The sequence below is a fragment of the Dermochelys coriacea genome, chromosome 1, assembly GCF_009764565.3.
Source record: "Dermochelys coriacea isolate rDerCor1 chromosome 1, rDerCor1.pri.v4, whole genome shotgun sequence".
In the NCBI taxonomy this organism is placed as follows: Eukaryota; Metazoa; Chordata; order Testudines; family Dermochelyidae; genus Dermochelys; species Dermochelys coriacea.
Window position 1 is genome coordinate 265,813,755 of NC_050068.2, and position 24,161 is coordinate 265,837,915.

At 41.6% G+C, this 24,161-nt stretch overlaps 3 protein-coding genes across 6 annotated transcripts in view; 2 read left to right on the forward strand and 1 right to left on the reverse strand.

Moving 5' to 3' along the window:
- Positions 1–7,074, forward strand: part of NUP205 (nucleoporin 205) — a 79,134-nt gene extending 72,060 nt beyond the window's left edge. For 2 of the 3 annotated variants that reach the window (XM_043491447.1, XM_043491457.1), the window contains 5 exons: positions 732–898; positions 1,618–1,741; positions 2,443–2,571; positions 3,317–3,396; positions 4,686–7,074. In XM_043491447.1, coding sequence (XP_043347382.1) covers positions 732–898; positions 1,618–1,741; positions 2,443–2,571; positions 3,317–3,396; positions 4,686–4,838 — 653 coding nt within the window. In that variant the 3' untranslated portion in view covers positions 4,839–7,074. The remainder of the gene's footprint in view (positions 1–731; positions 899–1,617; positions 1,742–2,442; positions 2,572–3,316; positions 3,397–4,685) is intronic. The other variant, XM_038411213.2, reaches the window with a different exon arrangement.
- A 1,115-nt stretch (positions 7,075–8,189) lies between these two features.
- ARL1 (ADP ribosylation factor like GTPase 1) lies at positions 8,190–21,318 on the forward strand. The gene is made up of 6 exons (XM_038400095.2): positions 8,190–8,521; positions 12,453–12,590; positions 13,361–13,442; positions 16,149–16,260; positions 18,064–18,242; positions 18,459–21,318. Exons 1-6 carry the CDS (start codon positions 8,518–8,520, stop codon positions 18,487–18,489), a joined length of 546 nt encoding a protein of 181 aa, XP_038256023.1. The 5' UTR covers positions 8,190–8,517; the 3' UTR covers positions 18,490–21,318.
- The window catches only part of UTP20 (UTP20 small subunit processome component), an 82,470-nt gene continuing 77,897 nt past the window's right edge, over positions 19,589–24,161 (reverse strand). Inside the window, exons 58-62 of one of the 2 annotated variants that reach the window (XM_038400079.2) lie at positions 23,720–23,791; positions 22,335–22,577; positions 21,152–21,278; positions 20,263–20,408; positions 19,589–20,085 (exon numbers count right to left, since the gene is read on the reverse strand). In XM_038400079.2, coding sequence (XP_038256007.1) covers positions 19,930–20,085; positions 20,263–20,408; positions 21,152–21,278; positions 22,335–22,577; positions 23,720–23,791 — 744 coding nt within the window. In that variant the 3' untranslated portion in view covers positions 19,589–19,929. The other variant, XM_043491437.1, reaches the window with a different exon arrangement.

A 24,161-nucleotide genomic window follows, 5' to 3' on the forward strand; every position in this document is an offset into this window, starting at 1 on the left:
TGTTAGAATAGCCATCTTAAAAGGTGTAGAATTACTATTACTATAAAAATTAGCTTTTTGAGACCTTTGAAGCCTGAGTTAGTTCAGTGAAAAATTATAGGTAGCATGTATACTATTGAGAGTGATCTATGGTGGAAAGCCTGAGTGATAAATGGATTGGGTTTACGTGAAGTCATTTGTTTTTATCCTTTCAGCATCCCAGAATGACTGTCTGAGGACACTTGAAAATTCTAGGGTTTAATAACCCTGAGCTGTTGTGCAAATCATGGAAGTAATCTTTTGTGGCTAACGTATAGCTCCAGTACTCCTACTACCCCAGGCTTGAAATAATGATTTGCACCACAGTTGAAATTTCCCCTTGTACGGCATACACCGTTAAGCTCTTTTTGTTGCCGCTGATTAACAGGGAGGGAGACTGGATGTGAGCTCAGCACAAAGCAGAAATTATAAGGAAAAAGAAAAGAATGATAAGGAAAAAGACAAAAGAAAATGTGGGGAATTGAATGCTAACAGCTGTCTGCTTGCCTGCCATGTGTCAGCAAGAGATGAAATCACTGAGTTTTGTCCTAGTATCTCATTTGTAATAAGTGTGGCCCACACATCCAAAATAAAGTTTACCAGTACTTACATATCCTTGACACTATGGTGGTGACAAACAGTAGAGGAAAAGCTGCATAGCTGTGGGGGCTTCAGAGAGAACTTGTTTTAACTTTGATGGTGGTCTCCCCTAGATACACAAGCACCAGTGGTCCCATATTGGCGCCTGCCTGGCTTGGGCATCATTGTCTATCTGCTGAAACAGAATGCTAATGATTTCTTCAGTTACTATGATAGCCACCGTCAGAATGTTAACAAGCTACAGAATGTGGAGCAGCTCCCACCAGATGAGATAAAGGAGGTAACAGAATCTGTAGACTTTATCATGAACAGTCAGAAGTATCTGTTGCCTGTAAATTAAACTAAATGTATAAACAACTGTAGTATGGAGCTGTGACAATCTTATACTTATTCCTTTTTACTGTCGGGGTGTGGGGTGTGTTGGAGTTGACGAAGTGGGAACTAAATGGCCATGGAAGTGATCATTTATATTAGGGTAAAAAAATGTCAGGTTAAGTTTTGTGGAGGGTACTGAGTGGATATTTACTGCGAATTATATTGGAAACTATTACTACTGTCACTCTTAATGTATATGTCATGCTGACCTTTATCAGACTGGTCGCCACTGATATCTCGTGACTAGCCAGCCAGACAAAATAAGTAGACATTAAACAGGTATGAGTTTCCCATCAGTCTCTGCAGCGATGATTGGGTTACAGAGGGGAGGGATAATTGAACTGAAGATAAGTGACCACTGTTCCACCAACATGAACTGATAAAATAGTTTTGATCCTGAAGGAACACTTTAGATTTTGCCAGAAAAGTGTGGGGTAGGACTTGGTTTATTTGTTTTTGTGGTGACTGGGGTGGGGAGAGAGGGAGGCTAAGAAGAGAGAGAGAGAACTTTCCCAGGAGACAAAATGCTACAAGGCTGTTGTGGGTATTTTCTTGACTTTTAACACTTTGTTCTGGTTTGCTACATAATGTTGAATCTTTGTGCATCTTTTCTTCTTGCCATAGCTGTGTCAGTCAGTGATGCCAGCTGGGGTAGACAAAATTTCTACTGCCCAAAAATACGTTTTGGCAAGGCGGCGTCTGGTGAAGCTGATAAACAATCGGGCCAAGTTGCTTTCCCTATGTTCCTGTATCCTTTTGGAATTATGACAGCTCCAATGATGACACTCCAGAAAAATTGAAAAAGTTGGCTGAGAAATGGGAGTAGTTTGCTTTATTGCCTAGCAGTCAATTGGGTTTCAGGCCACTTTAAAAAATGCCAATCTTAGGAAAGAAAATATTCAGATATTGATGATTAAATCAGTTGATAGGAGGCACATGTTTCTCTACGCTCAGCATGTAAACGTTTATTTTCTATTTGTGGTAACATAGCATCCTCTCCACAGAAGTCAGCAACAAATAAAGTTAATTGACGTGATTAGGCTGGTGATTTTCCTCCATTGTGGTGAAGTGGAAATACAGCTGAATAACAAAGCTCTTAGAGCTGGAAGCAGGTAACAGTAAAAGAATCAAGTGTATGGGTCCACCAAGCATGCTGTCAGGATGTACAAGCCATGTGTGTAACTTGGAACTGTTGTTGTGCAAAAAATGGAGGGCCATGGCAACTAGGAGCTGTTTATCAGAGTTATTTCGGTCCCCAGGAAACAGATACCTTGGTCCCCAGTCTTGCAAACACATGCTTAACTTTACCCATATGAATAGGCCCATTGCAATCACTACTCACGATGCACGGAGTTAAACATGCATGGAAGTTTTTGAAACCTCTAATAGGGCTACAATCTAAAATCAGCATAAATTAACTTTAGTCTCCTTCACTGAGCATGTCTACAGATATCATAGAAACATGCCTCTTTATTCTTTGGCGTCACCTGGAATACTATCTATTGCATTGCACCCCTACTGATTCCCAAGATTCGTTGCTGACCTCCAGGACTCCATTTAAGAGCAGAAGGCTACAAGGTAACATTTCTTAAACCCCAAGGTGCCTTTACATTAGTTTGTAAATTAAACATAAAAATATGTGGCAATACCAAGAGATTGAACATCAAAATTTAGGTTTTCTAAAATAGATTTTTACAAAACTTAACATTAATAACATTTTACTAATTTGTTTGTAATAAAAGGTTTTTGTTTGGATTTAAACATACCCATGCAGTATTTGCAGCCCAAATATTGCTGCATTGTAGTAGTGGATGAGAAGTAAAAAGTGAGTTTGTCTAGAAACAAGTCTTGTTTCTGTTGGTCAAACTGAGTGAAATTGAAAAAGTAAACAAGTAATAATGGTGAAAAGTAAATTACATATTTTTTAAAATGTTTTCAAATGTAATAATTGAAGGTGATATTAAGAATAGATGTAAGGACATTTGTTTTCTAAAAGTATTTTTAACTTGATACAGTATTAACTCACCAGTGGATTTGGTGAGGAAGGGAAAAAAGTCAGGGAAGGAAAGATAATACGGGGAGGTTATTGTTGCTGACCATGCCATGTTGTGTAATCCAGAACTATATGAAGTTACTACACTAATGGTTGAGAGAGAATTCATCAATAGGTCGAGAAAGATCAATTGTGATTTTTCTCTTCATCCTTGTTTAACTTTCTGTTATGTACAAAATAGGCATTTGGTGTGTTAACCTTGCTTCATACCTGCACATATATGGTATTCACCAGCAGGTGGAATGAAGAATTTAAATTTGTGAATTTTATTCCAAGATTCCTTCAGTTCGGAGCCTAACTTGGATTTTAGAAATGGGAAGAATCGAGTGAGCCAGCATGACATAGATCAGGTGAGATGCAGCAGAAAAATATTCTTAATTACGGCATACCTGATGTGTTGCTAACATGCAGTTATTGTCAGCAGTCTGTCTATAGCTTCCATGTTTAGGAGTGATCTGTGATACCTTGCTGCTAAATTCTTAGTTGAACTACAAAAAGGGTGTAACACGATTTTTCAAAAGGTATCAGTTGCACAGCTATACGTGTATTTTCGAATCCTGCACACAGCCATGTTAATGCACAAAATCTAGAACATTGCAAATAAAATACCAAGGTCCAAATTACTGAAAAAAATATTTTTCTTATTCTCTTGCAAATTAGACTAATAAACTGCAGCTGTTTAATAATTTGCTTCTGAAATAAATTGTCAGTTGTCCTTGAAGGATGGCTAGTTTTATGTATTGAAGACAGGGTTCCTAGTTTTGTGTGATGCTGCAACTGTTCATTTTTGGTCAGCTGCAGATGGACCATAGTAAAGAGAGAGAAAGGTGAGCTGACTATGATGTAACTAAGAAATTTCCACTGCTTATGTAGAACCTAAAATAATTTGTGCTCTTTGGAGGTAAGGCCTGCAAAACCAGCATAGGTTAACTAATGATCTATTCTCAGAACTCTGTGAACATAAAGCCTTGATGTTTGTGTGCAAATAAGAAAATTAAAAACTTTTTGTTTCAATCACAATTAACGGTATACAAGAGTTGTAAAATAAGGTGCATACGCTTTTGTGGCTATACCCAACCACTCAAGAGAATATATACAATAACATCCTACAACGTCTAGAATTCAGCTCTTTTTAAAAATAGCCTTTTCCATCAGTAATAACAAAACATGTTTTTCAATACATAGATTTTTTTCTTATATAGCTTGTAACGTATATTGAGATTTTGCCTGTAAGGGCAACTCTCTACTACAATTCCTTAATTTAAGAAGTCAAGTTATATAACACTAAGGCTCTGATTTGCCAAACGTGTATGTGCTTAGATTGCAGCACATAAGTAGTATTTTTAAAGTCAAAACATATACATGTGTTTTAAAATGTTAAGTACTTCACCAGAAAACCCTCCACAGAAATACTTTCCAGTGTATGATTCAGATTGACAAACATAAGGATCTGTTTAATATTTGCCAAACTAGATTCCCCCCCAGCCATATTTATATTCTTCTAAGAGGGGGCTTGAAGCAATGGAAGGGGGTGTGGCATGGGTAAGGGTGATGGGTGGTGATTAATGATGAAAAGACCTCCTTTAACAAGAGGACTAGACATCACTGTCCATTTCACCAAATTTCTTCTCTTCCTCAGCTTCAGATTGAAGCCACCAACAGCTTTGGTGAATCTCTGCAGAAGAAGCTCCTTGATATTGAAGGGTTATACTCGAAAGTCCGGTCACGCTATACTTTCATTCAAGCACTTGTCAGACGTATCCGTGGTCTACTAAGGGTATCAAGGACCTAAAGGACTCCTCCTCATGCTACCTGCCTCCACAAGTAACGAACCAGGACAAACTGCCTAAACTCAGAGTTTATAGAACCTACCTTTTCTAAATTATGGCCAAAAATATTTTGTTACCTTTTTTTCATATCACTAATTAATCAGTGTTGTGTATTCTTTCTTGCCTACTGCCATCCTCACAGGAAAAATAAAGGATTTTTTTTAAAGATGCGTTATGGTCACTGTAAGAGAATAGACGGAATATACTGGAAATACAACGGAAAATTTAACAAGAATCTCGAGTTTTGTATTTGGGAAATCCTGCACATATCCATGTGATGATTTGAAAGAAATGCGAAACTGCCAGGCCCCATTTATGGTGTTCTCACTGATGCTTCCTCCACATTGTGGATCACCCGCTTAATGGAAATGTGGATTTCTTGGTCCAGTTCTTGAGGATAAGATGTGTGTGTCATTCTCAAAATGGATTGCTTGGTGGAAGGCCATTATTCCATCCAATGACTAGCCTGCTTCTGTTCACTTCTTGTCTTGTTCCTTCCAACAGACATGAATGTATATATGTGTATTTGTACGATTCTAGGTGCTGAGGAAATGGGGAAGTATGTGGGGGGAGGCTGATCCATGCTGGGAAATGTGATTGGAAAAGCTGAGTTCTATTCACTTGCTCCTCGTATGTGGCTTGTTCTACATCTTAGGCCTCCTTTGGGGTTCATTCCTATTTGCTAGCGTGCCAGGCATTGGGCATAAAGATACCTAAGGGACAGAATGAAATTTGTGACAAAAGAGGAAACAGACTTGAACATTGTGTTTGGCCCAAAAGAGGAAAAAGAGATACCAAAATCTTCTTTTACACAGAGAAGAATAGTAAATCAACTCTGGTATACATTGCCATTGGAACTCTTTAATACTTCCATATATTGTTTTTACTGCAGACTTCACATTTGCAGGTGAGTTCTGTCTTTTCTAAATTTCCATTGCCTAGAATTTTTTATTAATCACAATTAATAATTGCTCCCTTTGTCATCAGTTTGTGGTGTACAGTAGATTGGTATATTTGTCTAGCTGGGATTATTTTATGGTCCAGTCTTTCAATATGTGGTTATTAGTGGTTTTGACAGAATAGTGTTAGATACAAATTGTTTATTCTTTAGTGAAGTCTTGGTGATTCTCAACCAATTTCCCTTCTCTTCCTCATACACACACCTATCTTATCCCCACAAAATGAAGAAAGTAAGTGGACAGGACTCCCTGTGAAGAGAATGCAAAACTATAATTCTAGAAATCTGATGACCTTAACGTACTTTACTGCACCTTGGAAAACTGTGATATGGAACTGACTAGTATTTGTTCAGTACTTCAAGAACAGATTAAGGGAATTCTTTATTTTGGCCAATAATAATTCCTTATTGGGTCAGGACTCCTGAAAGCCAATGAAATTAACTTACTCTCTACTACACCAACATAAATAGGTGGTGCTATAACTTTTCAAACTCTGGTTTACTCTTTGGATAATACATTTTGTAATAATCTGCCACATTTTTACCATGTTTTATAAAATAGTAGACCCTATTGCCCAAGGACCTATAGTATGCATTACCTGAAACCATTCCTCCTTGTTCTCTCAGTTAAAAAACAGAGGCATGCATCCATTTTTCCTGTTTTATATTTGGCCACCTTGCACATGTTTAACAATCCTGAGAAATGCACCCATATTATTAATATTCTTATGTCCCAAATCAAGAGTAATTATGTTATTTAGATTAGAAACTCTTTAGGTCAAGGAACCTTATGAAGATTAAGTGTCTGTAGAGCACCTACCACACTGTTAGTGCTGTACAAATATGTAGCAGCTTTTTCTGGGCTACAAGCCTAACATTACACTGACCAATCATAGTGATTTCAGGAATGACCTAAAAGAAAAAATGAAAAATTCATTTTAACCTGTGTCCATAGTTATTTGATCAAATTAGTTAAACTTCCATGTTTACACTACGGAGACATCTTGGAAAAAGATGTCATTTTTTAAAACCCATGCAGGGGTAGAAAAGCAGTGGGTTTTGTTTTACTTTTTGTTTCATATGTGCTTTAGTTTTGTCCTGTTTAAAAAAAGAATAACATGAATAGTTGTGAAAAAATACATGGCTTGTAATTAGTTAATATCTAAGCTTTTCTATGATGATTATTAAGCTGTAAACATACTGTTCATATACTCCCCAGTGCAATAAACATTTCAGCTTAACTGGAAATCTTGCTGCTAATAAATGAGGGAAATAAGTGTAAGTAGCAGTAATTGCTATTAATAACCTAATTAATATTAGTTAAGATTTTGGTATTGAATGGCTCAATGCCCCCTTAAAAATAGTTAAATGAGGGGATGTGGCTATAATACATGTTTAAGAGGGTTGCACAGTATTCTTTAGCTTTTATTCTTTTAAAGGATCATTTGTTGAATAAATCCCTCTTGTGATTTTTTTTAAAAAAATGTGTTATATTGCAATAGTGTGATGCAACTCTTCTGGAAAATAACTTCTTTAAAGCTTCCTTTTGGTCTTGTACAGTTATTGTACCTTACTATTCTGTATCTACTATGTAACTTGCACACTTTCACTAGGTTATACATTTTGCTGACATGGATGCTTGTGTACAGAGGACTATCTGCTCCCTTAGAAAGGCAAGAAGAGCAGTAAATGTGTCCTCAGCAATTTTGATTCATCTCCCTTGGTATTAGACCTCTAACCAAATAACCCGGTAATGCTTGTTCAGAGGAGGCAATGCATATGGTACTGTTTATATTATGAGCTGAGGGATGGGAGAATAGATTCTCTTCTGCTTTGCGGCTTTTAGAGGTGTACCTTGGAGGACAGAACTACAGTCCTGGCAAGATGCACTGAGGTATAAATCCTGTTTCCAAAATTACACTTTTAAAAACAAAAAACAACCCTCTCCACGCTTTTGTTGTACCCTTCCAGGGCCTTGAAGGCGGTAGACCTCCTGTAGCGTGGGTCCTTCCTTGCTTAATGTTTTGTCCCCTTGTTCTATTGATCTGACCCAGGATTGTAGGAGGGTGCAAGGCCCTAGCCCCGCTCCTGCCTGGCCTGAGTAAAAAGTGGGGGCTGAAGGCAGGGTTGCAAAGCCTGGGGGCGTATGACCGTAAAGCGGTTCCCTACCCCCCGACCGTGAACAACGCCTAAAGGGGAACGTGCTGCGCCCTGCACCGCTCCCTCCCCTCGGGCAGGGGCAGCGCTGGGGCCCGGAGCCTTCCCGGCTCGTTCCAGCCCTCTGCGCTCCGCCGCCGGCCGCGGGCCAGAGGCAGGAGGAGGAACGCGGGTAGCTCCGCCCTATTTGCGCTAGCAGGCCCCGCCCCATTTGCGCCGAGTCACCCCTCCCCTCTTCGGCACGTCGCAGCGGCTCTAGCGCCCGGGTCCGCAGCCGCAGATTCGTCGCTTCGCGTTGGTGGGAAGAAGCCCGGACGGGAGAGGGGGAGCGTCCCTGGCCCGCGGGATTAGGGAACCCTGCGCGCGCTCGACCCCTGCCCCCGCCAGCGGCCCCTCCCCCACCGGCTCCAACGGGCTAAAGCTCGACTCCGTGCCGAAAGTGGGAGGCGGCGGGCGGCGCCTCATTTACTTCCCGCAGCAGAAGCGACTGCGCCGACGTGGAAACTGGTGGCGGCGGCGGCGGCACCATGGGTGAGCTCGGTGGCGGCGGGGACGGGTCTTGCCGGCGCTTGCTGGGGGGAGGGGGCAGCGCGAGACTCGGCCCCACAGTACCGGGCGGGGGCCCGGGCCGCGCTGCTGCTCGGGGGCGGGGAGCCCCCCCCCCACCCGGCGCCGGCAGGTAGCCGCCCTTAGGGGAGCGGGACGCGGGGCCGCCTGTTCTCCAGAGGCGGGTGCGAAGCCCCTGAGCAGCAGCAGCCCGGCTGGCGGCGGGGGCGGGGGCGGGGGCTGGCAGGTCAGTCCGCGCGGCGGAGGGAGAGTGGGAAGTCCCGGCCTGGCCGAGGCGACTGCGTGGGTCGGTGCCGGGGCAGATCGTGCCATTGTCGCTATTTCGGGGGTGGGGTCCCTGGCGAGGAGCAGGCAGAGCTTCCCCTCCCGGAGCCCCCGGCAGTGTGAACGCCGGTCGTGTCTTTACAAAGGCCTTTTGAGAAAACAGATGTAAGGACGCTGCGAAGGTCAAGCTAGGGCAGAGGCTGCACCTGCAACCAGAAGTCTGTCAGGGAGGCTCCGTGGCTGGGGCACTGCGTGGACTGGGACCCGGAGCCATGGGTTCAGTTCCTAGCTCTACCTCCACTTTACAGGGTGACCTGGCCAAGTCAGTTCCTTACCTGTGCCTCCATTTTCCCATCCGTTAAAATGGGGATAATGATACAAAGCTCCTTTGTAACTATGGGTGTAAAGTGCTGTAATCTCCCTGTCTAGTCCCCTCCCAGGGCCACAGTCTCTCCTGATCTCTCAAATAGCTTCATCTGATAGTTCTTCTAAACCATACTTGAGACATTGCCATTTACCTAATGCAGTACAGTATCTATTTGAAGGAAAACCAAGTTAAATGCAGCTTTATATGTTCTGCTCTGTACAACTAAACACCAGGAATGTTCTTCAAAGTGTTGATGACTCTACTAGAGCCATCAACTCATTATTTGATACTGTGGGTGTGAAAATACAAAGAGAATCTGAGATGGATATATTGGACTGAAATAGAATCTGGTAGGATTTATGCAGACACAGCAATCACTAACCACAAACAGTAGTATCCCTGGTTATGAAGCAGTTTCCAATCAACCTTGCTTTTCTGTTGATCAGACTTCCTCAAAGTGGGTGTATTTCTAGTGGGGTCCCCCAGGGATTAGCTCTTGGCCCTATGCTATTTAACATGGTTATCAATGATCTGGAAGAAAACATAAAATCATAGCTGATAAAGTTTTCAGATGATACACAAATTGAGGGAGTGGTAAATAAAGAGGAGGACAGGTCACTATACAAAACTATTTGGATGGCTTGGTAAGCTGGGCACAACCAATCAGTGTATGTTTTAATACAGCCAAATGCAAATGTATGCATCTAGGAACAAAGAATGTAAGCTATATTTACAGGATGCGGGCCTGTCCTGGGCAGTAGTGACTCTGAAGATTTGGGGGTTCTAGCGAATAATCAGCTGAACATGAGTTTGCAGTGCGTCATGTTGGCCAAAAGGGCTAATGTAATCCTCGGATGCATGACCAGGAGTCTCGGATAGGAGCGGACAGGTTATTTTACCTCTGCATTTGGCACTGGGGTGTGACTACTGCTGGAATACTGTGTTTAGATCTGATGCCCACAATTCAAGAAGAATGAAATTGGAGAGGATTCAGGGAAGAGCCACAAGAATGATTAAAGGGTTAGAAAACATGCTTCATAGTGAGAGACTTGAGCTCAGTCTATTTAGTTTAACAAAGAAAAGGTTAAGTGGTGACTTGATTACAGTCTATAAGTACCTACATGGGGAACAAATATTTGATAATGTGATCTTCAGTTTAGCAAAGAAAGGTATAGTGGGACCAGCTAGAAATTGAAACTAGATAAATTGAAATTAGAAGGTGTAGATTTTTAACAGTGAGGGTAATTAACCGCTGGATCAATTTACCAAGGGTTGTGGTGGTTTGTCCTCGCTGGCAATTTTTAAATCCAGATTGGATGTTTTCACTGAAAGATCTAGGAATTTATATTGAGGAAGTTCTGTGGTCTGTGTTGTACAGGAGGTCAGATCATGTGACATCAGTGACCCCTTCTGGCCTTGGAGTCGATGAAATCATTTTGGGCTGGACACTTAAGCAATATCAACTGGAAATAAAATTAGATTTAAAGCTTTTTGTTACCTCATCTTGCCCCTTTTATATTTTCCTACCACTTTGTGTTTTGATAACCACTTTGAGACCCACATAAACAAAAGGGGAAACTGGCTATACTATTTCTCACAACTTCCAGTTCTAGTATTAGTTGTTATAAATATAGTAGGTAAAATAACTTTCAAATAGAATAGTAACTTTAAATTGGTGGTGTCCCTTTATGTACCACATTTAGAATATTGTGTGTAATTCTGATCTCTTTTTAGGCAGGATATTTGCAAAATTGTTGACGGTTGAGATTGCAGGAGGACATGTCCCATCCACCCAAAACTTCTTATTGTCAGGCTTGTAAAGTTAAGGGGAAAGTTATCTCATATGCTAGTTATATAGCATATAACATAGATAGATAGATAGATAGATATGCTAGTTATAAAGCTAGCAGCAAACAGACTGCCGGACAGATTGGATATGGAATACCAAATAAGGATGTTACACACTAGACGATTGACACAAAGTTAACTGGAATGGAGTCATGAACTAAACCTCACTTCAAAAATAGCTTTATTGCTTGTGTAACAAAACTCGGCTTGGATGGTGGACTCTTTGGTCCAACAAGCATGCCTATTCTAATCGTAACAGTTTGATGTAAAATTTCTCATTAATTTGATTTGGAGGTGTCACCTATCAGATGATAAAGTCAAATTTTGAACCTAGCCCATCTCTTTAAAGCTCTGAATTTAAACTAACAACTGACAAGAATGTATTCCACATGGATTAAAAAACTTGTCTCAAAGAAAGTTAGGTCATTAACATCTACGCTAGTTTGCAGTATTGTACTGTTTCTCTCTACAGTGGAAATGAAGATAGTTGAAGCTTTTGCTTAATAATCTGTCTGTCCAGCCACCCTTTTCCTATTCCTGTCCCAGCCTAGGTGAACACTTCTGAAGGTGGGTTAGACACCTGTTTGTATACATTTATTGTCAGTACACTTTCATAATCTTTAACATTAAAGACATGGCTACACTTAAAACACTGCAGCGGCACCAGTGTAGTGCTTCAGTGAAGACGCTATTACGCTGACAGGAGAGCTGCTTCCATCGGTGTAGTTAATTAACCTCCACAAGAAGGAATAGCTATGTCCCATTGACAGCATTGTCTCCACCTGTTGAGCTTCTCTTGTCAACATAGTGCTGTCTACAGCAGGGGGTTAGGTCGGTGTAACTGCATTGCGAGGGTGTGAGTTTTTTCAGAACCCTGAGTGACGCAGTTATAGTGATGTAAGATTATAGTGTAGGCCTGGCCTCAGTTAGCATATATCAGACTATACAGCATGTACCCTATTAAACTAATAAATGTACATGTTGGTGGGTCATATTGAAGGAGAACTTAATTTCCTTTCTAACATCAGGTTTTTAAGGTCCCTGTGTAATTTAATGCACCAGAAACATAGAGGGCAATAGAAAAAGGAATAAGCATTTGCTTCTCTACTGGCAGTTAGTGAACTAACAGCAGGAAAAATTGCTTCTGCCACCTGATCTTGCTGACTGAGGTCAAACTTTTGGAGAACAGGAAGGGGTAGGTGTGATTGAGCCGGCAGGTATGTAACTAATCAACAGCTTGAGCTGTTTTCACTTCCCCTGAAGGGAACAATCCAATAGTTCAGACTAGTGGATATTTTTAAAGCAGATATACTTCCTGGTGTTCAATAGGACACGTTGTCAAAGCTCTCTGACTTCTTAGTGTTAATGCTACTGTAACATGGTACTGAAATTTTGTTTCTGTTCTGTTTTTTTTAGGTGGCTTTTTTTCCACTATCTTTTCCAGTTTGTTTGGCACTCGGGAGATGAGAATCTTAATCTTGGGACTAGATGGGGCAGGAAAAACAACAATTCTGTACAGGCTACAAGTTGGTGAAGTTGTTACCACCATCCCCAGTAAGTGCTTCTCTCAAGACTAACTGATCCAGTGAAGATCTAATACATACACTTTCTTTGTTTATGAAGTGTGCATGCACAAAGTTTGGTTTAGTTAATCAGCAGTCTTTAGAAGTTGCTGGAACCTCATGTATCCTTGTTTGTGTGTCTTCCCATATGCAGCTACACTGAGAAAGGAAGTATTTAATGCTGCTAACTACACACTAAAGTGTTTAGTCACACATCTGAATTTTGTTTCCATGAGTTTGGTAGGTTCTTGTTGTAGTGTTAATGTGCATTAATGATGGCAGTCCAGCAAAGTCAAGCTCTCAAATGTATCTTTAACATGAACTCTGTGAAGGCTCTCTTTATCTACAAATCAAACTCTCTAGACAGGAAAGAGAAAGTCAATGCTAAATTCGTTTGTGTTCGTTCTCACAGGGAAAGCAGGCGTCCCTGGGCCTAAGCTTTTGTTATAAACAATGCTCTTATTTAAAACAACCGTATATATACTTTTGTAACTCCACAAATTTTTTAAAAGTTGCTCTTATTTCTTTTTAAAATACTGCATTTTATCTCAGTCAAAGCACAGTGCATTTATTTGATCATCAAAAAAGCAGCTAGTAACATGGTCTGTGAAGAAGTATGGACTTAACTAGCTGTGTAGGCTTTAATTACACTTGTGAGGATTAAAGATTCTAGCTGAAGTTGGAATGTATTACAGCTCCTCTCTTGCTGGAATGTTCTTCCCCAAGAGCAGCACTAAGGTAGTCTCTCTATATATATTTCAGCAATTGGTTTCAATGTTGAGACAGTAACATACAAGAATCTAAAGTTTCAAGTCTGGGACTTGGGAGGACAGACAAGTATCAGGTAAGAAATTTCACGTTACTGAGACTGATACGGCATAACCAACTGGAATGAACGCTTGGGACCTGATATTCAGAAGTGCTGACAACGTAGAACTTTGGTGGGAATCTTGGGTGCTCTGTACTTCTGAACATCAAGCCCATAAATTTGATTTTAGAAGCATTCCAATTAACATGAGGGGATAGTGGCTGTATGGAATGTTCTTATGTTTGGATTGGCTAAATACATTAAATTTTGCAATCCAATTTTGATACAAAATACAGAAACTTTATCTGCATGCAAATAAAAATGTTAAGAAAATAAGGTCTTTAAATGAATTTTTCTACTAATCTATGCAGTGTTGAGATAATAGAAACTGGTAATGCTTAGCTTTATTTCCATGTATCTTTGAAATATCTCGACATTTTAGCATGTTAGGCTAAAATGATAAATAGGGCTGTCGATTAATTGCACTGTTAAACAATAGAATACCAATTGAAATTTATTAAATATTTTGGATGTTTTTCTACATTTGCATATATATTGTATTCTGTGTTGTAACTGAAATCAAAGTGTATATTTTTGATCATTTTTACAGTGCAAATATTTGTAAACAGGAGAAATAGTATTTTTCAGTTTGCCTCATACTAGCACTATAGTGCAATCTCTTTGTGGTAAAGGTGCAACTTACAAATGTAGATTCAGGGGTGGGGGGTATTATATAACTGCACTCAAACAGAACAATGTGGAACTTCGGAGCCTGCAGGTCCACTCAGTCCTACTTCTTGTTCAGACAGTTGCTAAGACTAACAAGTTTGTTTACATTTGCAGGAGATAATGCTGCCCTTTTCTTGTTTGCAATGTCACCAGAAAGTGAGAGCAGGCATTTGCATGGCACTTTTGTTGCTGGCGTTGCGTATTTGCATGCCAGCTATGCTGAACATTCGTATGCCTCTTCATTCTTCGGCCACCATTCCAGAGGACATGCTTTCATGCTGATGCTCGTTAAAAAAAAAATGCGTTAATTAAATTTGTGACACAGTTCCCCCCCGAGGAGTTCAATGTCTCCTACTGTGTTTTATCCACATTCTGCAATATATTTCATGTTATAGCAGTCTCGGATGACCCAGCACATTCTTCATTTTAAGAACACTCTCTCTGTAGATTTGACAAAACACACAGAAGGTACCAATGTGAGATTTCTAAAGATAGCTACAGCACTAGACCCAAGGTTTAAGAATCTGAAGTGCCTTTCAAAATCTGAGTTGGATGAGGTGTGGAGCATGCTTTTCGAAGTCTTAAAAGAGCAACACTCCGATGCGGAAATTATAGAACCCAAACCACCAAAAATGAAAATCAACCTTCTGCTGCTGGTGCCTGACTCAGATAATGAAAATTAACATAATCATGTATCGGACTGCACTGCTTTGGATTGTTACAGAGCAGAAACAGTCATCAGCATGGAATGGTGGCTGAGGCATGAGGGGACATGAGTCTTTGGTGCATCTGGCACTTGGATGTCTTGTGATGCCACGAGAACACCAGTTCTCACTTTCAGGTGACATTGTGAACAAGTGGGCAGCATTCTCCTGCAGGTGTAAACAAACTTGTTTGTGCGATTGGCTGAACAAGAAGTGGGACTGAGTGGACTTGAGGGCTCTGAGGTTTTGCATTTTGTTTTTGAATGCAGTTTTTTGCACATAATTCTACATTTGTGGGTTCAACTTTCATTATGGAGAGATTGCACTACAATACTTGTGATAGGTGAATTGAAAAATACTATTTGTGTTTTTTACACTGCAAATACTTGTAATCAAAGTGAGCACTGTACACTTTGTATTCTGTGTTGTAATTGAAATGAATGATTTGAAAATGTAGAAAACACCCAAAAATATTTAAATAAAGGGTATTCTATTGTTTAACAGCATGATTAATTGCACAATTACTTTGTGACAGCCCTAATGTTAAATTTAGGAATGGGTAACAAATTCCTTTGACAATTTTAATGATATAGTACAACCTTGGGAATATGGCCATCTCTTGCAGTAGATATCCTTTTGTGGAATCTTGTTTGCCGTGTTTCTTTCAAAAATAGATTTTTACAAACTTTAGTTGCTGAAGATCAAGAACTACTTTCCTCAGATGCAAAGCTCACTTTTGATCCTGAATAAAATACTTCAGTAGGCACAGTTCTTCTAAAATGAAGATTTAATTGGGAACCTAGTTAATTTGAAGAATCAAATCAGGTCTTATTTTTTGTTTGCTTTAATTTTTTTGCCTTAATAGCAAAATCCATGGCAGATGCTTTTTGCACAACTAATTTTGTCAAACTTTATTTAAAGCTTAATTGGAGCTTTCATGGTAAAAGACAGGGCTTAGAAACACTTAACTGAAATATCTGTAGCACTGCCCCTCAAAACAATGAACTTAACTTTGGCACATCTTCATTCTGCCAATAAATAGTTGTCCACATGTAGTTTTACTCCCTTCTTCTTTGAGTAATAGTGTTTGGAGTGGTCTGCTCCTTTCCTCCCCTTTTAAGATACTCAGTCGCCTTTTAGGCCACTTACCTGATGGGGACAACTTGACTCTCCCTGAGCAAGTAGGTGTTTTCCCCCCCCCCCCCCCCCAAGCATTGGCCATCACATTGTTATAACTGCCATTGTGTTGGGTTCCTTTCATTTTAGTTAAACTAAACTTTGTGAACTAAACTAGCCTGTTCTTTTCTAGGCCATATTGGCGGTGTTACTATTCAAATACAGATGCAGTCATTTATGTAGTAGACAGCTGTGATCGAGACAGAATTGGCATTTCAAAATCAGAACTTGTTGCTATGTTGGAGGTAAGAAAACAAAGATACTAACTGTAGATCTTTCTTCTTAAAGAAAATCTAAAACAAACCAGCACCTACCACAATGAACTCTGCTTAGAATCAAGTTGTCTTGCATCCTTAGGAAGGAAGTAGCATATTACAGTAACTGTTCCCTTAACGTTGTAGTTATGTTCCTGAAAAATGCAACTTTAAGTGAAATTGTTTAAAGGAATCCAATTTCCCCATAATGTAAATGGAGGGGTAGGTTCCAGGAAAACATTTTTCACCAGACAAGACTCTCTCATAATATATACACAGTGCATATGTTTTAAACATTTTAATAGTGTACACAATAATGATGATTGTGAAGCTTGGTTGAGGTGGTGAAGTCAGAGGGTGGAAGAGGGAGGGATATTTCCCAGGGAATGCCTTCCTGCTAAATAGAAAAGGAGGACTTGTGGCACCTTAGAGACTAACAAATTTATTTGAGCATAAGCTTTCGTGAGCTACAGCTCACTTCATTGGATGCACCCCACTGTATTTTCCACAGAATGCATCCGATGAAGTGAGCTGTAGCTCACGAAAGCTTATGCTCAAATAAATTTGTTAGTCTCTAAGGTGCCACAAGTCCTTTTTTTGCAAATACAGACTAACATGGCTGCTACTCTGATTCCTGCTAAATGATGAACTAGCACTCGGCTCAGCCCTCAAGGGTTAACACAATATAGCTTCACGCCCTACAAGGCAGCAGGAATGGAGGAAGGAGACACATCATTGTCTCTGTGCATTGCCCCTTTAAGTATGCTGACCCCACTCTAAGTACACTTTTTTAAGTAGATCAGCAAATTGACAGCAGCAGCTGCTGCCAGCACGCTCCCTCCATCTGCACCCTGTTATGTCCCCTGTCCCACTCTGTGGAAATGAGGTGCAGGAGTGGGGGGCAGCAGACACCCTAACATTAGTACCCCTCTTCTCTCCCCCCCCACTTGCACAGCAAGCAGGAGGTTCCCAAGAGCAGCTCCAAGGCAGAGGGCAGGAGCAGCACACGGCAGTCGGGGGAGAGGGGCAGCTGCTGCACAGGGAACTTAGGGGGGCTGCTGGTCCACCCTGGTTCCAAGCCCCCCACCAGCTAGCTCCAATAAGCTGCTCTTTCTGCAAGCAGTGGACAAAACAGGGAGCTGCCACCCAATGTTACAAGGGAGCACTGCGCAACTTTAAACAAGCATGTTCTCTAATTGATCAGCAATGTAACAATGTTAACCGGGACGATATTAAGTGAAGAGGTATTGTACAAAGCTTTTGACTGCAGAATATTTTCAATATGTTTAATGCTTTTATCAGTCTTCCATGTTTCATGTCAGTTCAGATAAGCCTTTGTGTGGGCACTTACCTGAATATAATCTGTTACTAGTATAGCTTCTTAGTGCTTTGTCATTATTTAGGGCCAGTTCTGCCAGCCTTGAACTTAGTGATATCAATGATTTTAATAGGATTACTTATGAAATTTAGTATCTTATGATGCAAGGGTGGCAGAATTGTGCCCTAAGTAACTGAATTTAATGAATTTTGGATACCTTTGTTGGCCCAATGAATGATAAATCTATACTTGGATTTAAAGTATTCTGTAAAAGTCTATTTGAAACTACTTCCTATAGTAAACGGACATCAAATTTTAGTTTAGGTTTACTAGTAAGCCTAGCTTTTACTTTTGAAGGATTTACTGTATGTAAAGACTGAACCAAAGTTTTCTCTACATGAATAAACCTGTAGTTTGCTTTAAATTCTGTTGAGGTCAGGGGAAGAATAGAGTTACTTGCATAATTTCTTTTTTAGGAAGAAGAGCTGAAAAAAGCCATTTTAGTGGTGTTTGCAAACAAACAGGACATGGAGCAGGCCATGACTCCCACAGAAATGGCAAACTCACTTGGCCTACCAGCTTTGAAGGACAAAAAGTGGCAGATTTTCAAAACCTCTGCAACCAAAGGCACTGGGCTTGATGAGGCAATGGAATGGTAACTGTTTAACTCAAGTCTTGATAACTAATGCTGTTATAATGTTCCTCAAAAGATCTAACATTGGATATTCTTGGTGCTAATTTTAACTTTTTTTCTAAGTGAACAAAGCATGAGCCCCTAGGCTACATGATTATTCCAGTGCACTATGCACAACTTCTCAGCATATTGGAAATGGAGTCTTCAGTAAATAAACTCTCTCAATTTTTTCCTTAGGTTGGTGGAGGCCTTGAAGAACAGGCAGTAAAAACAACCTTGCCACATGATGGTTAAACACATCCAAGCATCCCTTTCTTTGCAGTCAAGCAAGTTAATGCCATGTACTGTAAATAGGACTGATGGAATTGACTGTCGTAAAGGGGGCTGACTTGTCTTGTAAACATGAATGAATGTCTGTCTGTCTGTATTATATTAAAATACTCCTTCCTTGCTCTCCTGTGTTAAGGTATGTACTTATGTTAATTTGTATGGAAGACTTAATTGACAATAGACTGAGACAGGTTAAAATAAATTTTTGTTATGAATCTTTAGTAGCATCACCTATTTTATTCCTGTAAACACAAATCTTTGAAGTGTCACTTGTCTAAATATTTCTGTTAGGTGCATGTCCCACACTTGAAGCCTGTCACCTGTTTTGAGCTACTTTAGAGTGCTGTTGGAAACTCAACTGAGCATTAGTGCTCGCTCTCATAGACCATGCCCACTTCTTAGTCATGAGTTGAAAAACCCACCTGTAGATGAGGAAAGTCTAGTTTTGAAATTAGTATCTAGGTGTTCAGAGCTGGAATCTCAGTTGCAGGATATAGCTAGCAGTCTTCCAGATTTGAAGCAAGTGCAGGGTTTTTTATATTTTAACACATGATGGTAGCAAGTTTTGTTTGAGTAGATAAAATATTTTTCAAAGATGCTGTCCTACAATCTTAGAGGCTATGATTGAATGTCACCTTTGGTCAGTGATTTAAATACCTAGTGTGCACAGCTATGGGAGTCTGTGATTACAGGAGTGCTCATTATCCTATTTTGCACCATTTCAAGTTGGGGATGGGTGAAGTAGTTCTCCCCCTCCTGTACCACTCAGAGTTGGCAGTACCTTGCTCCTTTCTGTGGTTATGTTGCAAAGTTAAGTGATCATATACTGTTGTAACTACCACATTTAACTTAACCTAGAGTATTGGATAGAGCTGCCTTCTGCTGTAAATAAGTGGAACGCTATAGAGAAAACAGCAGGGTTATTAATCCTTAACCAATAGAATATTTAAGGGACTCGCATGGCTTTATTGTAGATTTCATGTGCTCAGCATACCTGAAAGATCAGAGCCTAGACCTTTATTCATAAAACAGGGTGGAAACACATTTAATTAGAAAAATGCACAGTCTTGGTACATTAAACTCTACATTCACGTGTTCCATTTTTACTCAAGCACAGCAAGTCAGCCTGTTGCATTCTCTGCATGAAAGGAGAGCAAACAGCTTGATGGTTTTTACATAAGATCTGTGCAGACTTTACAATTAATTACAAATAAATACATTAAGATTGAACTCGCATAAAAAAAATACCAAGAGGCAGTTAAGCTACTGCATCAGCAGTGAAAAGTGTAGCTCTCTACCCTGTGTTAGGTATTGAAAAGAAATTCAGTACTCGACCATCATATATACACATGACCATAGCGCTGTTTCCAAGTATGTTTCATTCCACCATTGCTAAGTCTTTTAGCGCATGGCTCCTTGATTTCTTGGCCTTGTAGCCAGGACGCAGGAATTCTATTTTCCTCTTCCTTGCTTCTATTTTATTCTTGTGTTTCTTCAGCTTCTTCCTGGCAGCAATGTCAGGGTTCGCTACAGTCTAATAAAAAGCAGATATTAATTTTGTGCTTTTCAAGAATATGGTGATGTTTAAAGCTGACATTGTCCCTTTAAAAAAATCTTTCTGATCAAGCACCTCTGAAGTAAGGTCCTACCTTAAAATTTTTAGTACTCTTTTGTACTGAAAGGGCAATCAGAGTTGAAAATAAAGTCTTACCTGCAGCGCTCTCTGTTTTTTCCTGCTAGCCCTCTTCTGACTAGCCTGTTTCTGCACAGAAGCAAAGGCAAGTGAAAAGGTCTCCAGGCCAACTAGTTTCTTGAGCAGTTCTATGATTTCCTGGGATAGGTTCTTCAGTGTTGGATCTAGTAAAATAAAGAGATGACTTCCTCATTCTGAAACAGTCTACTTAGGGGACTCTACTGATTTCTCTTCCATTTGCATGAAAACACAATGTACAAGCTTAAAAGCGAAGATTTGTCTCTGGTGCTTATTTTCCAATGGCCTAACCTGCATGTAACATTAGAACTTACCCCCAGACAGCATGTTTCCTGTAGATATGAATTGCACATTAAGCAGTGTTCTGGAACATGTTAAACAGGAGTTGCATTAATGTCTTTTTTCGGTCATTTATCAGTGAGCCACAATGGACCATACTTATTCAGGAGTATCATGGGAGGGAGAAACTACTAAGGAACATTTCATACACTTCAAGGAGTGTACTCCTGCCTCCAGATCTTAGCACTTCATATTTGTAATAAGCTTGCCTATTTCCCAACTCCCCATCTTAGCTCTGTATGTGCCATGCCTCGTGGTAACCACCTTTGTCGGTCAGTCTGGTTATAGCACCTTTCCCTCTGCACGAGTCCCCTTCCTCCATCTCATGTTCTCACCTTCAAAGGCCTGCATCACTGCTTTCCCCCTCTTAATCTCCTCTGCTCCACTATCCATATATGCTGGCTATATTTTAATTAGCTTCCATTCCCTGAATGAAGGCATCTGGGTGACAATGTGAATGACAGAGGGTGTTTGGATTGGGGCTGTCTGCATGGACAGCGCTAAGCAGAACAGACCCAGTGCCATTTCCTTAGTGGGGTTTGGCAATTACCTTGTTCTGCATAGGTGCTACTCAGCTCTCTGTGCAGAGGGGTGATGATTGTTGGAAGGTATGGCTTGATCCTGTCTTTCCCAAGATCCATTGCTACAGCTCCAAGGAACTTAAAGATGCAAGTTCTCTGAAAGTACAGACATGCCAGAAATGAGAGACTGGAAGGGGAAAAAAAAATGCACAGCTGTGGTTCTCAAACTTTATTTTCCACAGACTACCTGAAAATTGTTGAGGGTCTCGGCTGACCACCATTAGCTAACTATTGTAAAGCGCTTTGGATAAAAGCGCTATATAAAAAAACTCATATTTTACTATCAGTAGTCTTACCTTTCTAATGCGATGGATGTGCCCTCTCTCCCCCGCTGCGGCCGCCCCCGAGCTAGGGCTGGGAAGGGGGGTCTTTCCCCAGCAGCTGCAGCCCGGGAAAGTCACCTTTCTCTCCCCACCGCAGCCCTGATTCCCCCCTATCCTCAGCATCTGATCCATGCACCTAATTCTTGAAGCCACACAGATGGGTGGCTCTTCCATTCTCTCATATGCAACTGCCCAGGGCACACACCTTAGAGGGAACTATCCACGGACCACAGTTTGAGAACCTCTGCCCTACCGAACTGTCATCATGAGCTGTGTGGCAGCAGACCAGTGGGGAAGGTAACACTTGTGACCCTTGCTAAGGGGGAGAGGGTGTGTTCTGGTGCTTCATGGGAGTGGGGGAATGTATGAGAGAGCAGCCCAGTGCCCCAGGCAGAAAGAGGAAGATGGAACTTTCCTCTACGTGCCTGTCTGGACACTGAGCACTTGTTCCAGGACACACATGGCTCCCAACATAAAGAACAAACATTCGTGGAGCATCCTGACTGGCCAATTCGCTCAAAGTTAAAAAATACTAATGTAGAGAAGGTGGAGGCCTGGGAATGAAAGGAGCAGGGGTGGGGAAAGAAGGTAGAGCAGGAAGCAGAGGGAGGGAGGGAAGGCAGAGCAGAGAACCAGAACGGGGACTCTCTACAGCAACAAGCTCCATCATCTCTCGCTACTCAAACTTCTATTCCTCCTCGGCCTAGCACCTGCCTCCCAGCAGGCATCCCAAGCTAGTTCCTGAGGAGCTAAAGGACAACATTTGTAGGCTTTCCACGGAGCAGCTCCCAATGCTGTCAAATGGAGGGAGGGACAAGACAGTTCTTACCTTCACAGGGTTTTTAGGGGAATATGCTGCTTCTCGCTTTGCCATCAGAGAAAGTCTTTTCATCACCCACAACACTGTGGCTGGTCTGCTTTTCTCTTCCTGAGCAGATGCTGCCTTTTCACCTTCGTCTTCAGAAGCATCCTCCTGCCCTCCCATTTCATAATCTTTGGTCTCCTCCCCTTCCTCTGAATCTGGGACCAGAAGGTAGAGAACTCTGGCCACAAACAACAAGTTCTTTATAACCTTCAACAGTGAAAAGAAAAAACAATTGAGCTGCCAGTATGGACCCTGGGGCATGAAGGAGGCAGGTGAGAGGTTTTAAAGAGGTTGGGATTATCAAACCCAAGGGAGTGCAATTCATGTAGACCGCTGCACACAGCAAAGCAAGTTTTGTACTTAGAATGCAGACACCCCCCTTTGGGCCCAATCCAAAGACCATAGAAGCCAATGGAAAATTCCCATGGACTTCAGTGGGCTTTGGGAGGAAAATGTATTAAGGCCAAACAGTTCAGAATTATGCCAGAGACACATCAGAGAGTTATCTCCTGCGCCCTTACAGAGGCTGCCCTGGGAGCTGGTGGGGATGCTATGGTCATGCCCCCATTCTTCCCCTGGAGATGGCTAGCGTCCATAGCAGTGCTCAGAGGGAGCAGGCTCTATGTCTAGTCAGGGCCTGCAGTGGGAGTGCTCCCTGTGGCCTGCCCATCCTAGAACAGAATCTGGCTCGCACTGGGTGGATCTAAGCCAATTCCAACGGACATCAGAACTTCAGCTCAGCCATATAACTCGAGCTGAGTGCAGAAGTTTTGGTTCACAGCGAGCAGGCAGGCTTCGATTCTCCACACTGTCTGAGCTGGACTTGCAAGGGGGGAGTGAGGTGAGCTGGTTGCAGGGAAGCTGGTTGTGGCTCCATGATTCAGAGTTGCCCAGCTCACCATGCGACGGCTGCACAGGACAGCCCTGGGAGCTCAGGAACCTTCTGCCAATGAAGGATCTGGTATCACAGAGCCCAACTCCAGCATACAGCCTCCACACCCTGCTAGGAGAGGGTACCATGGGTAGTTCCCTGCCTCTCACGCTAGATGTGACAATGCAGCTCAGGCGGGTAGTGGCAGCACCACTGCTGGCAGATTTACATCAACAGAAAGTTCCTCCGCACGACAGGATTTTCCACTAGGCCGTTTGCGTAAGTGCTGATCTCAGCTGACCAGAGAATCTGGTTCTCTGGCGATATTTTATCTTCACCTCAACGTTCACCATTTCTATGGCACATGCCGCGTGTTCCACTTTCTAGCCAAGAGCACTCGCGCTTTCTGTAGGGATAGTGGATTATCCCATAGTTTAGTCTATACCCCCAGCAGTTTGAAACCTACTCAGACTCGTACCTGCTCTCCCAGAGACTGATCCAGGAACTTGGACTGCAGCTGGTGACAGAACGCTAAAGCAAGTTCCTTCATCTGTGGAGAGAAAAGGGAGTTGGAATTCTTTACATAACAGGGAACATGCAGGATGATGTTGAAGCCCAAGGGGTTAGTTTACCGTCCTATAGAGACAATTCCCAAAGGCTAAAGGGAGGCCCAAACACTTAGATGGGCTAGAATTCTTGCTCAGAGATACTGATCTTCATGGGAGCCTTTTTCCTGATGAGGGCGAGACCCAAGTGAGGCAGTCTGCAATCCTATGGGAGAAGCCTGCCAACAATCAGTACAGAGCAGTGGAGAGCGTCCAAACTTTAAAGACAAATGGGAGACCAGCAACTAATGCTACTTTGCATTGCAACAACCAGAAACGCCAGCTGATGAAGTTAGCTGTAGCTCATGAAAGCTT